Raw genomic sequence first — 16,378 nt, forward strand, 5'->3', positions numbered from 1 at the left:
ACAAAACTGTTAGCTTTGTGTTACAGGTGACTAAGTGTATTATTAGTTGGAAAATGTCTTTTTTTTTCATTACATTCTGATTTTATATATATATATATATATATATATATATATATATATATATATATATATATATATATATATATATATATATATATATATATATATATATATATATATATATATATATATATATATATATATATATATATATATATATATATATATATATATTAGGGATGTCCGATAATGGCTTTTTGCCGATTTCGGATATTGTCCAACTCTTAATTACCGATACCGATATCAACCGATACCGGTATATACAGTCGTGGAATTAACACATTATTATTCCTAATTTGGACAACCAGGTATGGTGAAGATAAATAAATAAATAAATAAATTTAAAAAAAATTCTTGAATAAAAAAAGAAAGTAAAACAATATAAAAACAGTTACATAGAAACTAGTAATTAATGAAAATGAGTAAAATTAACTGTTAAAGGTTAGTACTATTAGTGGACCAGCAGCACGCACAATCATGTGTGCTTACGGACTGTATCCCTTGCAGACTGTATTGATATATATTGATATATAATGTAGGAAGCAGAATATTAATAACAGACAGAAACAACCCTTTTGTGTGAATGAGTGTAAATGGAGGAGGGAGGTTTTTTGGGTTGGTGCACTAATTGTAAGTGTATCTTGTGTTTTTTATGTGGATTTAATAAAAAAACAAACAAAACAAAAACGATACCGATAATAAAAAAAACTGATACCGATAATTTCCGATATTACATTTTAAAGCATTTATCGGCCGATATTATCGGACATCTCTTATATATATATATATATATATATATATATATATATATATATATATATATATATATATATATATATATATATATATATATATATATATATATATATATATATATATATATATATATATATATATATATGTATGTATGTATGTATGTATGTATGTATATATATATATATATATGTATGTATGTATGTATGTATATATATATATATATATATATATATATATATATATATATATATATATATATATATATATATATATATACTATATTGCCAAAAGTATTTACCCACCTGCCTTGACTCACATATGAACTTGAAGTTAAGTTATGTTAAAGTACCATTGTTAGTCACACACACACACACTAGGTGTGGCGAAATTATTCTCTGCATTTGACCCATCACCCTTGTGAGCAGCAGCGGTGGCCACGCCCGGGAATCACTTTTGGTGATTTAACCCCCAATTCCAACCCCTGATGCTGAGTGCCAAGCTGGCATGGTAATGGCTCCCATTTTTATAGTCTTTGGTATGACTCGGCCGGGGTTTGAACTCACGACCTACCCATCTCACTTCTAACCACTAGGCCACTGAGTAGGTTACGTGTCGGAACATAAATGACTGTTTTCAAGCGTAAAACAGACAGATACCACGTGCTTTTTGAGGTGAAGGTCGCAAGGAAGACCAAAATTCATAAAAATCGCAAGTTGATTTAATGTAAAAAGCTTCAAAATCTTGCAAATTTTAACGCAACTTTCTGAAAAAAGATGCCGGGAATCCAGAGATTTTTTAGGCATTTACCAAAAGAGACAGCGGAATCCTGGAGGGTCTAAATCAGCGGTTTCTTGTGAGATGTGTTGAATATTGAGTGCATTGTTTACGTCCAGCAGGGAGCGCCCCGGAGATAACCAGACTCTTCCTCTTAGCGGATGACAGATGTAGTTCCCTAAAAGTGGGCGTGTCTTCGGAGGAAGGTCAGAAATACAACTGTTCTGACTTCATGGTGAGGTAATGTTCTTTCTTGGGATTCATGTCCACAAGTTGGACGCTGAGTCACAGTCCAATGGACAGGCTGAGACCAAAACATAAGAAAGACTCCTGCAGTAAAAACAACTGTTGGGAGTCAAGGGACAAGATATTGAGCTGGTTATGAAGCCTGATTGGAGGTTAGTTTTGGTAAGGCAGGACACGTCCAAGAACTGACCTTTATTGGTCAACGCAGCACTTCAAGTGACCCTGAAAAACACGTGGCAGGTGGCAGACGTGACGCAGCCTGGACTTCTACTGCGGGACAAGACCAGGATTGTGGGAATACAAAACGAGGAGAAGTGGTCCGATACACGCCAGCTTTATCAGTATCATCCCTCAGTGAACTCACGTGGATGTCACTCACAAGGAAACGCTGCATTGGGATCATACGGTCAGAAGGCACTGGGTGACGTACACACCAAAGGGTGACTTACACACCAAAGGGTGACGTATTGTAGAAACTAAAGGGTGACGTACACACCAAAGGGTGACGTACACGCAAAAGGTGTACTGTAGAAACTAAAGGGTGACGACCACACCAAAGGGTGAAGTACACGCAAAAGGGTGACGTACACGCAAAAGGGTGACGTACTGTAGAAACTAAAGGATGACGACCACACCAAAGGGTGACGTACGCACCAAAGGGTGACGTACTGTAGAAACTAAAGGGTGACGTACACACCAAAGGGTGACATACTGTAGACACAAAAGGGGTGACATACTGTATACACAAAAGGGTGACAAACACACCAAAGGGTGATGTACTGTAGAAACTAAACGGTGACGTACACACCAAAGGGTGACATACACACCAAAGGGTGACATACTGTAGACACAAAAGGGGTGACATACTGTATGCACAAAAGGGTGACAAACACAACAAAGGGTGATGTACTGTAGAAACTAAAGGGTGACGTACACACCAAAGGGTGACAAACACACCAAAGGGTGACATTCACACAAAGGGGTGACGTACACACCAAAGGGTGACATACACACCAAAGGGTGACAGGGTGACATACTGTACACACAAAAGGGTGATGTACACACCAAAGGGTGACATACACACCAAAGGGTGACATACACACCAAAGGGTGACATACTGTAAACACCAAAGGGTGACATACACACCAAAGGGTGACATACTGTACACACCAAAGGGTGAAGTACACACCAAAGAGTGACGTACACACCAAAGGGTGACGTACACACCAAAGGGTGACCTACACACCAAAGGGGGACATACACACCAAAGGGGGATGTACACACCAAATGGTGACATACTGTACACACAAAAGGGTGATGTATACACCAAAGGGTGACGTACACACCAAAGGGTGACATACACACCAAAGGGTGACATACTGTACACTCCAAAGGGTGACATACTGTAAACACAAAAGGGTGACATACTGTAAACACAAAAGGGTGACGTACACACAAAAGGATGACATACACACCAAAGGGTGACGTACACACCAAAGGGTGACATACTGTACACACCAAAGGGTGACATACTGTACACACCAAAGGGTGACATACTGTACACACCAAAGGGTGACATACTGTACACACCAAAGGGTGACATACTGTACACACCAAAGGGTGACGTACAAACCAAAGGGTGACGTACACACAAAAGGGTGACGTACACACAAAAGGGTGACCTACACACCAAAGGGGGACGACACACCAAAGGGTGACGTACACACAAAAGGGTGACGTACACACAAAAGGGTGACATACACACAAAAGGGCGACGTACACACAAAAGGGTGACTTACACACAAAAGGGTGACATACACACCAAAGGGTGACATACACACAAAAGGGGGACGTACACACCAAAGGGCGACGTACACACCAAAGGGGGACGTACACACCAAAGGGTGACATACCGTACACACCAAAGGGTGACATACCGTACACACAAAAGGGTGACATACCGTACACAACAAAGGGTGACATACCGTACACACCAAAGGGTGACATAGCGTACACACAAAAGGGTGACATACTGTACACACCAAAGGGTGACATAGCGTACACACAAAAGGGTGACATACCGTACACAACAAAGGGTGACATACCGTACACACAAAAGGGTGACATAGCGTACACACAAAAGGGTGACATACCGTACACACAAAAGGGTGACATAGCGTACACACAAAAGGGTGACATACCGTACACAACAAAGGGTGACATACCGTACACACCAAAGGGTGACATAGCGTACACACAAAAGGGTGACATACTGTACACACCAAAGGGTGACATAGCGTACACACAAAAGGGTGACATACCGTACACACAAAAGAGTGACATACCGTACACACAAAAGGGTGACATACTGTACACACAAAAGAGTGACATACCGTACACACCAAAGGGTGACATAGCGTACACACAAAAGGGTGATATACGCAGGAGTCTTAATACAAAGCAGTGTTTTATTGTGAAAATCAAGCAGATGTTGACTTTGTGTATGAGCAGTACTTCCTGTCCCGCACTGACCTGAGGTGTGCGACATTGCGTGGAATTATCCGGCAAAAAGAGAAGCCGTGTGAGTTTTCTTCAGAGAGCTGAGAAAAGTGTGGTGATGGCAGCCACACCCAACAGGGAGTATAATCCATGTGGTGAGTCCTGGAACTTCCTCCTATAGAACATGACGGTAGAAAAAAGGCACACTGAGTCCACTAGAAGCTTCTAGTGCTGCGGTTCTTCCAAAAGGGGGCGGGGCTGTTACACGTAAGCCCCCAACGCGGCGTGGAACTCGGTGAGACACTGCACCAGCTGCTGGAACTTGGGTCTTTCCTCGGGGTCCAGAGCCCAGCAGCACGCCATGACCGCAAACCTGGAACACAAAGTGGGCGGGAGTCCAAGTCAGGCGTGGCGGGACGTCAGGAGGAAGTGTACGCTTTTATTTTGGAAACGTCACCTCATCGCCTTTTGTGTGTTGCAGGAAATCTTTGATTGAAGGAAGGGATGATTGATCTTTACACCTCGCTGACTTCATCAAAACACTAAAGTCATGCAACTCAACACACCCGCACTTTCTCACAAACACATTCCTCTGTAGGACCTACTGCAAAAACACTAGTCAAAGATCCTCTATATGACGTGATTGTTCTTCTCTTTTTAAGGACTAACTGCAAAAACACTAGTCAAAGATCCTCTATGTGACGTGATTGTTTTTCCCTTTTTAAGGACTAACTGCAAAAACACTAGTCAAAGATCCTCTATATGGCGTGATTGTTCTTCCCTTTTTAAGGACTAACTGCAAAAACACTAGTCAAAGATCCTCTATATGGCGTGATTGTTCTTCCCTTTTTAAGGACTAACTGCAAAAACACTAGTCAAAGATCCTCTATATGGCGTGATTGTTCTTCCCTTTTTAAGGACTAACTGCAAAAACACTAGTCAAAGATCCTCTATATGACGTGATTGTTCTTCCCTTTTTAAGGACTAACTGCAAAAACACTAGTCAAAGATCCTCTATATGGCGTGATTGTTCTTCCCTTTTTAAGGACTAACTGCAAAAACACTAGTCAAAGATCCTCTATATGGCGTGATTGTTCTTCCCTTTTTGAGGACTAACTGCAAAAACACTAGTCAAAGATCCTCTATATGGCGTGATTGTTCTTCCATTTTTAAGGACTAACTGCAAAAACACTAGTCAAAGATCCTCTATATGACATGATTGTTCTTCCCTTTTTAAGGACTAACTGCAAAAACACTAGTCAAAGATCCTCTATATGACATGATTGTTCTTCCCTTTTTAAGGACTAACTGCAAAAACACTAGTCAAAGATCCTCTATATGACGTGATTGTTCTTCCCTTTTTAAGGACTAACTGCAAAAACACCAGTCAAAGATCCTCTATATGGCGTGATTGTTCTTCCCTTTTTAAGGACTAACTGCAAAAACACTAGTCAAAGATCCTCTATATGGCGTGATTGTTCTTCCCTTTTTAAGGACTAACTGCAAAAACACTAGTCAAAGATCCTCTATATGACGTGATTGTTCTTCCCTTTTTAAGGACTAACTGCAAAAACACTAGTCAAAGATCCTCTATATGACGTGATTGTTCTTCCCTTTTTAAGGACTAACTGCAAAAACACTAGTCAAAGATCCTCTATATGGCGTGATTGTTCTTCCCTTTTTAAGGACTAGCTGCAAAAACACTAGTCAAAGATCCTCTATATGACATGATTGTTCTTCCCTTTTTAAGGACTAACTGCAAAAACACTAGTCAAAGATCCTCTACATGACGTGATTGTTCTTCCCTTTTTAAGAACTAACTGCAAAAACACTAGTCAAAGATCCTCTATATGACGTGATTGTTCTTCCCTTTTTAAGGACTAACTGCAAAAACACTAGTCAAAGATCCTCTATATGACATGATTGTTCTTCCCTTTTTAAGGACTAACTGCAAAAACACTAGTCAAAGATCCTCTATATGGCGTGATTGTTCTTCTCTTTTTAAGGACTAACTGCAAAAACACTAGTCAAAGATCCTCTATATGGCGTGATTGTTCTTCTCTTTTTAAGGACTAACTGCAAAAACACTAGTCAAAGATCCTCTATATGACGTGATTGTTCTTCTCTTTTTAAGGACTAACTGCAAAAACACTAGTCAAAGATCCTCTATATGACGTGATTGTTCTTCTCTTTTTAAGGACTAACTGCAAAAACACTAGTCAAAGATCCTCTATATGGCGTGATTGTTCTTCCCTTTTTGAGGACTAACTGCAAAAACACTAGTCAAAGATCCTCTATATGGCGTGATTGTTCTTCCATTTTTAAGGACTAACTGCAAAAACACTAGTCAAAGATCCTCTATATGGCGTGATTGTTCTTCCCTTTTTAAGGACTAACTGCAAAAACACTAGTCAAAGATCCTCTATATGACGTGATTGTTCTTCCCTTTTTAAGGACTAACTGCAAAAACACTAGTCAAAGATCCTCTATATGACGTGATTGTTCTTCCCTTTTTAAGGACTAACTGCAAAAACACTAGTCAAAGATCCTCTATATGGCGTGATTGTTCTTCCCTTTTTAAGGACTAGCTGCAAAAACACTAGTCAAAGATCCTCTATATGACATGATTGTTCTTCCCTTTTTAAGGACTAACTGCAAAAACACTAATCAAAGATCCTCTACATGACGTGATTGTTCTTCCCTTTTTAAGGACTAACTGCAAAAACACTAGTCAAAGATCCTCTATATGACGTGATTGTTCTTCCCTTTTTAAGGACTAACTGCAAAAACACTAGTCAAAGATCCTCTATATGACATGATTGTTCTTCCCTTTTTAAGGACTAACTGCAAAAACACTAGTCAAAGATCCTCTATATGGCGTGATTGTTCTTCTCTTTTTAAGGACTAACTGCAAAAACACTAGTCAAAGATCCTCTATATGGCGTGATTGTTCTTCTCTTTTTAAGGACTAACTGCAAAAACACTAGTCAAAGATCCTCTATATGACGTGATTGTTCTTCCCTTTTTAAGGACTAACTGCAAAAACACTAGTCAAAGATCCTCTATATGGCGTGATTGTTCTTCTCTTTTTAAGGACTAACTGCAAAAACACTAGTCAAAGATCCTCTATATGGCGTGATTGTTCTTCTCTTTTTAAGGACTAACTGCAAAAACACTAGTCAAAGATCCTCTATATGACGTGATTGTTCTTCCCTTTTTAAGGACTAACTGCAAAAACACTAGTCAAAGATCCTCTATATGACGTGATTGTTCTTCCCTTTTTAAGGACTAACTGCAAAAACACTAGTCAAAGATCCTCTATATGACGTGATTGTTCTTCTCTTTTTAAGGACTAACTGCAAAAACACTAGTCAAAGATCCTCTATATGACGTGATTGTTCTTCTCTTTTTAAGGACTAACTGCAAAAACACTAGTCAAAGATCCTCTATATGACGTGATTGTTCTTCCCTTTTTAAGGACTAACTGCAAAAACACCAGTCAAAGATCCTCTATGGCGTGATTGTTCTTCCCTTTTTAAGGACTAACTGCAAAAACACCAGTCAAAGATCCTCTATGACGTGATTGTTCTTCCCTTTTTAAGGACTAACTGCAAAAACACCAGTCAAAGATCCTCTATATGGCGTGATTGTTCTTCCCTTTTTAAGGACTAACTGCAAAAACACTAGTCAAAGATCCTCTATATGGCGTGATTGTTCTTCCCTTTTTAAGGACTAACTGCAAAAACACTAGTCAAAGATCCTCTATATGACATGATTGTTCTTCCCTTTTTAAGGACTAACTGCAAAAACACTAGTCAAAGATCCTCTATATGGCGTGATTGTTCTTCCCTTTTTAAGGACTAACTGCAAAAACACTAGTCAAAGATCCTCTATATGACGTGATTGTTTTTCCCTTTTTAAGGACTAACTGCAAAAACACTAGTCAAAGATCCTCTATATGACGTGATTGTTTTTCCCTTTTTAAGGACTAACTGCAAAAACACTAGTCAAAGATCCTCTATATGGTGTGATTGTTCTTCCCTTTTTAAGGACTAACTGCAAAAACACTAGTCAAAGATCCTCTATATGGTGTGATTGTTCTTCCCTTTTTAAGGACTAACTGCAAAAACACTAGTCAAAGATCCTCTATATGGCGTGATTGTTCTTCCCTTTTTAAGGACTAACTGCAAAAACACTAGTCAAAGATCCTCTATATGGCGTGATTGTTCTTCCCTTTTTAAGGACTAACTGCAAAAACACTAGTCAAAGATCCTCTATATGGCGTGATTGTTCTTCCCTTTTTAAGGACTAACTGCAAAAACACTAGTCAAAGATCCTCTATATGACGTGATTGTTCTTCCCTTTTTAAGGACTAACTGCAAAAACACTGGTCAAAGATCCTCTATATGACGTGATTGTTCTTCCCTTTTTAAGGACTAACTGCAAAAACACTAGTCAAAGATCCTCTATATGGCGTGATTGTTCTTCCCTTTTTAAGGACTAACTGCAAAAACACTAGTCAAAGATCCTCTATATGGCGTGATTGTTCTTCCCTTTTTAAGGACTAACTGCAAAAACACTAGTCAAAGATCCTCTATATGGCGTGATTGTTCTTCCCTTTTTAAGGAATAACTGCAAAAACACTAGTCAAAGATCCTCTATATGGCGTGATTGTTCTTCCCTTTTTAAGGAATAACTGCAAAAACACTAGTCAAAGATCCTCTATATGGCGTGATTGTTCTTCCCTTTTTAAGGACTAACTGCAAAAACACTAGTCAAAGATCCTCTATATGGCGTGATTGTTCTTCCCTTTTTAAGGACTAACTGCAAAAACACTAGTCAAAGATCCTCTATATGGCGTGATTGTTCTTCCCTTTTTAAGGACTAACTGCAAAAACACTAGTCAAAGATCCTCTATATGGTGTGATTGTTCTTCCCTTTTTAAGGACTAACTGCAAAAACACTAGTCAAAGATCCTCTATGTGACGTGATTGTTCTTCCCTTTTTAAGGACTAACTGCAAAAACACTAGTCAAAGATCCTCTATATGACGTGATTGTTCTTCCCTTTTTAAGGACTAACTGCAAAAACACTGGTCAAAGATCCTTTATATGACAGGAGTGTTCTGCTATTTTTAGGGATCTACTGCAAAAATAATAGTAAAAAGATCCTCTATAAGACAGGATTGTTGTGCTGTTTTTAAGAACATGCTGTAAAAACACCAGTCAAAGATCCTATATTTTAAAAGAACGCTCTGTTGTTTTTAAGAACCTACAGTGAAAACACTAGTCAGAGATCTTCAATATGACAGGATCGTTCTGCTCTTTTCAAGGACCTACTGTAAAAACAGTCAAAGATCCCCGATATGACAGGACTGTTCTGCTGTTTTTAAGGACCTACTGGAAAAACACTAGTCAAAGATCCTATATTTTAAAAGAATGCTATGTTTTTTTTAAGAACCTACTGCAAAAACACTAGCCAAAGATCCTATATTTGAAAAGGACGCTCAGCTGTTTTTAAGAACCTTCTGCCAAAACACGAGTCAAAGATCCTGTATATGACCGAAGTGTTCTGCTGTTCTTAAGAACCTACTGCAAAAACACTATTCAAAGATCCTATATTTTAGCTCTGCTGATGATAAAAACTTATTGCAAAAATGATCATCAAAGATCCTTAATATGACAGGAGTGCTGTGCTGTTTTTCAGGAATTACTGCAAAATGTCGCGCCATAGATCCTGTGTAAAAACACTCTTCATAACACTGCCAGGAGTTTTTAGTTCTTTTAAGGACCTACTGTAAAAACACTCGTCAAAGATCCCCTATATGACAGGAGTTTGTAGTTCTTTTAAGGACCTGCTGTAAAACACTCGTCAAAGATCCCCTATATGACAGGAGTTTGTAGTTCTTTTAAGGACCTACTGTAAAAACACTCATCAAAGATCCCCTATATGACAGGAGTTTGTAGTTCTTTGAAGGACCTACTATTAAAACAGTTGTCAAAGATCCTCTATATGACAGGAGTTTCTAGTTTGTTTAAGGACCTACTGTAAAAACACTCATCAAAGATCCCCTATATAGGACAGGAGTTTCTTTTGAGGACCTACTGTAAAAAGACTGGTCAAAGATCCTCTATATGACAGGAGTTTCTAGTTCTTTTAAGGACCTACTGAAAAACACTCGTCAAAGATCCCCTATATGACAGGAGTTTCTAGTTCTTTTAAGGACCTACTGAAAAACACTCGTCAAAGATCGTCTATATGACAGGAGTTTCTAGTTCTTTTAAGGACCTACTGAAAAACACTCGTCAAAGATCCTCTATATAACAGGAGTTTCTTTTAAGCACCTACTGTAAAAACACTCGTCAAAGATCCCCTATATGACAGGAGTTTGTAGTTCTTTGAAGGACCTACTATTAAAACACTTGTCAAAGATCCTCTATATGACAGGAGTTTCTAGTTCTTTTAAGGACCTACTGTAACAACACTCAAAGATCCTCTATATAACAGGGGTTTCTTTTAAGAACCTACTGTAAAAAACACTCGTCAAAGATCCCCTATATGACAGGAGTTTCTAGTTCTTTTAAGGACCTACTGAAAAACACTCGTCAAAGATCCCCTATATGACAGGAGTTTGTAGTTCTTTTAAGGACCTACTGTAAAAACACTCGTCAAAGATCCCCTATATGACAGGAGTTTCTAGTTCTTCTAAGGACCTACTGTAAAAACACTCGTCAAAGATCCTATATATGACAGGAGTTTCTAGTTCTTCTAAGGACCTACTGTAAAAACACTCGTCAAAGATCCTATATATGACAGGAGTTTCTAGTTCTTCTAAGGACCTACTGTAAAAACACTCGTCAAAGATCCCCTATATGACAGGAGTTTCTAGTTCTTTTAAGGACCTACTGAAAAACACTCGTCAAAGATCCCCTATATGACAGGAGTTCGTAGTTCTTTTAAGGACCTACTGTAAAAACACTCGTCAAAGATCCCCTATATGACAGGAGTTTGTAGTTTTTTTAAGGACAAACTGTAAAAACACTCGTCAAAGATCCTCCAAATGACAGGACCTACTGAAAAAACACTAGTCAAAGATCCTATATATGACAGGAGTTTCTAGTTCTTCTAAGGACCTACTGAAAAAACACTAGTCAAAGATCCTATATATGACAGGAGTTTCTAGTTCTTCTAAGGACCTACTGTAAAAACACTCATCAAAGATATTCTATATAACAGGAGTTTCATTAAAGAACCTACTGTAAAAACACTCGTCAAAGATCCCCTATATGACAGGAGTTTGTAGTTCTTTTAAGGACCTACTGTAAAAACACTCGTCATAGATCCCCTATATGACAGGAGTTTGTAGTTTTTTTAAGGACAAACTGTAAAAACACTCGTCAAAGATCCTCCAAATGACAGGACCTACTGAAAAAACACTAGTCAACGATCCAAAATATGACAGGAGTTTCTAGTTCTTTTAGGGACCTATCGTAAAAATACTGGTCAAAGATCCTCTATATGACAGGAGTGCTGCTGTGAATGGTGACTTACAGTTCATCGGGACAGTTGATGGGCTGTGCTATCCGGTAGCCGTCCTTCAGGTAGGCGGACATCTCAAAGGGGTCGATGTCCACGTACGGCGTCTGGCCCAGCGTCATCAGCTCCCACAGCGTCACGCCAAAAGCCCACTGCACAAACACAACACTTGTCAGGGTCACAATAAGAAATACAAACAATAAACACAGAAAAAGACAACCAAACTACCATCCACACACTCCACTCACCTTGGACAACCAAACTACCATCCACACACTCCACTCACCTTGGACAACCAAACTACCATCCACACACTCCACTCACCTTGGACAACCAAACTACCATCCACACACTCCACTCACCTTGGACAACCAAACTACCATCCACACACTCCACTCACCTTGGACAACCAAACTACCATCCACACACTCCACTCACCTTGGACAACCAAACTACCATCCACACACTCCACTCACCTTGGACAACCAAACTACCATCCACACACACTCCACTCACCTTGGACAACCAAACTACCATCCACACACTCCACTCACCTTGGACAACCAAACTACCATCCACACACTCCACTCACCTTGGACAACCAAACTACCATCCACACACTCCACTCACCTTGGACAACCAAACTACCATCCACACACTCCACTCACCTTGGACAACCAAACTACCATCCACACACTCCACTCACCTTGGACAACCAAACTACCATCCACACACACTCCACTCACCTTGGACAACCAAACTACCATCCACACACTCCACTCACCTTGGACAACCAAACTACCATCCACACACTCCACTCACCTTGGACAACCAAACTACCATCCACACACTCCACTCACCTTGGACAACCAAACTACCATCCACACACTCCACTCACCTTGGACAACCAAACTACCATCCACACACACTCCACTCACCTTGGACAACCAAACTACCATCCACACACTCCACTCACCTTGGACAACCAAACTACCATCCACACACTCCGCTCACCTTGGACAACCAAACTACCATCCACACACTCCACTCACCTTGGACAACCAAACTACCATCCACACACTCCGCTCACCTTGGACAACCAAACTACCATCCACACACTCCGCTCACCTTGGACAACCAAACTACCATCCACACACTCCGCTCACCTTGGACAACCAAACTACCATCCACACTCCACTCACCTTGGACAACCAAACTACCATCCACACACTCCACGCACCTTGGACAACCAAACTACCATCCACACACTCCACTCACCTTGGACAACCAAACTACCATCCACACACTCCACTCACCTTGGACAACCAAACTACCATCCACACACTCCACGCACCTTGGACAACCAAACTACCATCCACACACTCCACTCACCTTGGACAACCAAACTACCATCCACACACTCCACTCACCTTGGACAACCAAACTACCATCCACACACTCCACTTATAATATATAACCATAATATTACATGTTATGAGTGTGCCTGTTACTACACAACATATATACTTACAAAAATACGTAAATATAATACATTACTATGAATGTGCCTGTTACTACATGACATATATACTTAAAAAATACGTAAATATTACACGTTATGAATGTGCCTGTTACTACACAACATATATAGTTACAAATATACGTAAATATTACACGTTATTATGAATGTGCCTGTTACTGTATGACATATATACTTACAAAAATATGTAAATATTACACGTTATGAGTGTGCCTGTTACTACACAACATATATACTTACACAAATACGTAAATATTACACGTTATTATGAATGTGTCTGTTACTGTATGACATACATACTTACAAAAATACGTAAATTTTACACGCTATGAGTGTGCCTGTTACTACACAACATATATACTTACAAAAAAACGTAAAAATATTACACGTTATGAGTGTGCCTGTTACTACAAAACATATATACTTACAAAAATACGTAAATATTACACGTTATGAGTGTGCCTGTTACTGTATGACATACATACTTACAAAAATACGTAAATATTACACATTATGAGTGTGCCTGTTACTACACAACATATATACTTACAAAAATACGTAAATATTACACGTTATTATGAATGTGCCTGTTACTGTATGACATACATACTTACAAAAATATGTAAATATTACACGTTATGAGTGTGCCTATTACTACACAACATATATACTTACAAAAATACGTAAATATTACACGTTATTATGAAATAGCCTGTTACTATATGACATACATACTTACAAAAATATGTAATTACACGTTGTGTGCCTGTTACTACACAACATATATACTTACAAAAATACGTAAATATTAAACGTTATTATGAATGTGTCTGTTACTATATGACATATATACTTACAAAAATATGTAAACATTACACGCTATGAGTGTGCCTGTTACTACATGACATATACTGTATAATTTAAAAAAATCCGTAAATATTACACGTTATTATGAATGTGCCTGTTACTATATGACATACATACTTACAAAAATACGTAAATATTACACGTTATGAGTGTGCCTGTTACTACACAACATATATACTTACAAAAATACGTAAATATTACACGTTATTATGAATGTGCCTGTTACTATATGACATATATACTTACAAAAATATGTAAATATTACACGCTATGAGTGTGCCTGTTACTACATGACATATTCTGTATAATTAAAAAAATCCGTAAATATTACACGTTATGAGTGTGCCTGTTACTACACAACATATATACTTACAAAAATATGTAAATATTACACGTTATTATGAATGTGCCTGTTACTGTATGACATATATACTTACAAAAATATGTAAATATTACACGCTATGAGTGTGCCTGTTACTACATGACATATACTGTATACTTAAACAAATACTTAATTACGTTATGTGTACCTCTTACTACATGACATATATGTACAAAAATATGTAATTATTACATGTTATGAGGGTGCCTGTTACTACACAACATACTATATACTTACAAAAAAATGTAAAAATATTACACGTTATGAGTGTGCCTGTTACTACACAACATATACACTTACAAAAATATGTAAATATTACACGTTATTATGAATGTGCCTGTTACTATATGACATACATACTTACAAAAATACATAAATATTACACGTTATGAGTGTGCCTGTTACTACACAACATATACACTTACAAAAATACGTAAATATTACACGTTATTATGAATGTGCCTGTTACTATATGACATACATACTTACAAAAATATGTAAATATTACACGTTATGAGTGTGCCTGTAACTACACAACATATATACTTACAAAAATATGTAAATATTACACACTATAAGTGTGACTGTTACTACATGACATATACTGTATAATTAAAAAAAATCCGTAAATATTACACGTTATTATGAACGTGCCTGTTACTATATGACATACATACTTACAAAAATACGTAAATATTACACGTTATGAGTGTGCCTGTTACTACATGGCATATATATGGTACAAAAATACGTAATTATTACATGTTATGAGGGTGCCTGTTACTACACAACATATATACTTACAAAAATACGTAAATATTACACGTTGTGAGTGTGCCTGTTACTACACAACATATATACTTACATAAATACGTAAATATTACACGTTATGAGTGTGCCTGTTACTACACAACATATATACTTACAAAAATACGTAAATCTTACACGTTATTATGAATGTGCCTGTTACTGTATGACATATATACTTACAAAAATACGTAAATATTATACGTTATGAGTGTGCCTGTTAATACATGACATATATACGTACGAAAATACATCATTATTACATGTTATGAGTGTGCCTGTTACTACACGACATATATACTTACAAAAATACGTAAATCTTACACGTTATTATGAATGTGCCTGTTACTGTATGACATATATACTTACAAAAATACGTAAATATTATATGTTATGAGTGTGCCTGTTACTACATGACATATACTGTATACTTAAACAAATACGTAAATATTACACGTTATGAGTGTACCTGTTTGTACATGACATATATACGTACGAAAATACATCATTATTACATGTTATGAGTGTGCCTGTTACTACACAACATATATACTTACAAAAATACGTAAATTATACACGTTATTATGAATGTGTCTGTTACTATATGACATACATACTTACAAAAATACGTAAATATTACACGTTATGAGTGTGCCTGTTAATACATGACATATACTGTATACTTAAACAAATACGTAAATATTACACGTTATGAGTGTACCTGTTTGTACATGACATATATACGTACAAAAATACGTAATTATTACATGTTATGAGTGTGCCTGTTACTACACAACATATATACTTTCAAAAATACGTAAATCTTACACGTTATTATGAATGTGCCTGTTACTGTATGACATATATACTTACAAAAATACGTAATTATTACACGTTATGAATGTACCTGTT

General features: G+C 37.5%; 1 protein-coding gene across 4 annotated transcripts in view; it reads right to left on the reverse strand.

Annotated features, from left to right (window-relative positions):
* Positions 1-4,253: 4,253 nt before the first annotated feature.
* The window catches only part of LOC133644812 (tyrosine-protein kinase RYK-like), a 133,470-nt gene continuing 121,345 nt past the window's right edge, over positions 4,254-16,378 (reverse strand). For 2 of the 4 annotated variants that reach the window (XM_062039562.1, XM_062039561.1), the window contains exons 15-16: positions 11,886-12,022; positions 4,359-4,708 (exon numbers count right to left, since the gene is read on the reverse strand). In XM_062039562.1, coding sequence (XP_061895546.1) covers positions 4,597-4,708; positions 11,886-12,022 — 249 coding nt within the window. In that variant the 3' untranslated portion in view covers positions 4,359-4,596. Of the gene's footprint in view, positions 4,709-11,885; positions 12,023-16,378 lie in introns of all 4 variants that reach the window. The other 2 variants (XM_062039559.1, XM_062039560.1) reach the window with 2 other exon arrangements.

The sequence above is a fragment of the Entelurus aequoreus genome, linkage group LG27 (genome assembly GCF_033978785.1).
Source record: "Entelurus aequoreus isolate RoL-2023_Sb linkage group LG27, RoL_Eaeq_v1.1, whole genome shotgun sequence".
In the NCBI taxonomy this organism is placed as follows: Eukaryota; Metazoa; Chordata; class Actinopteri; order Syngnathiformes; family Syngnathidae; genus Entelurus; species Entelurus aequoreus.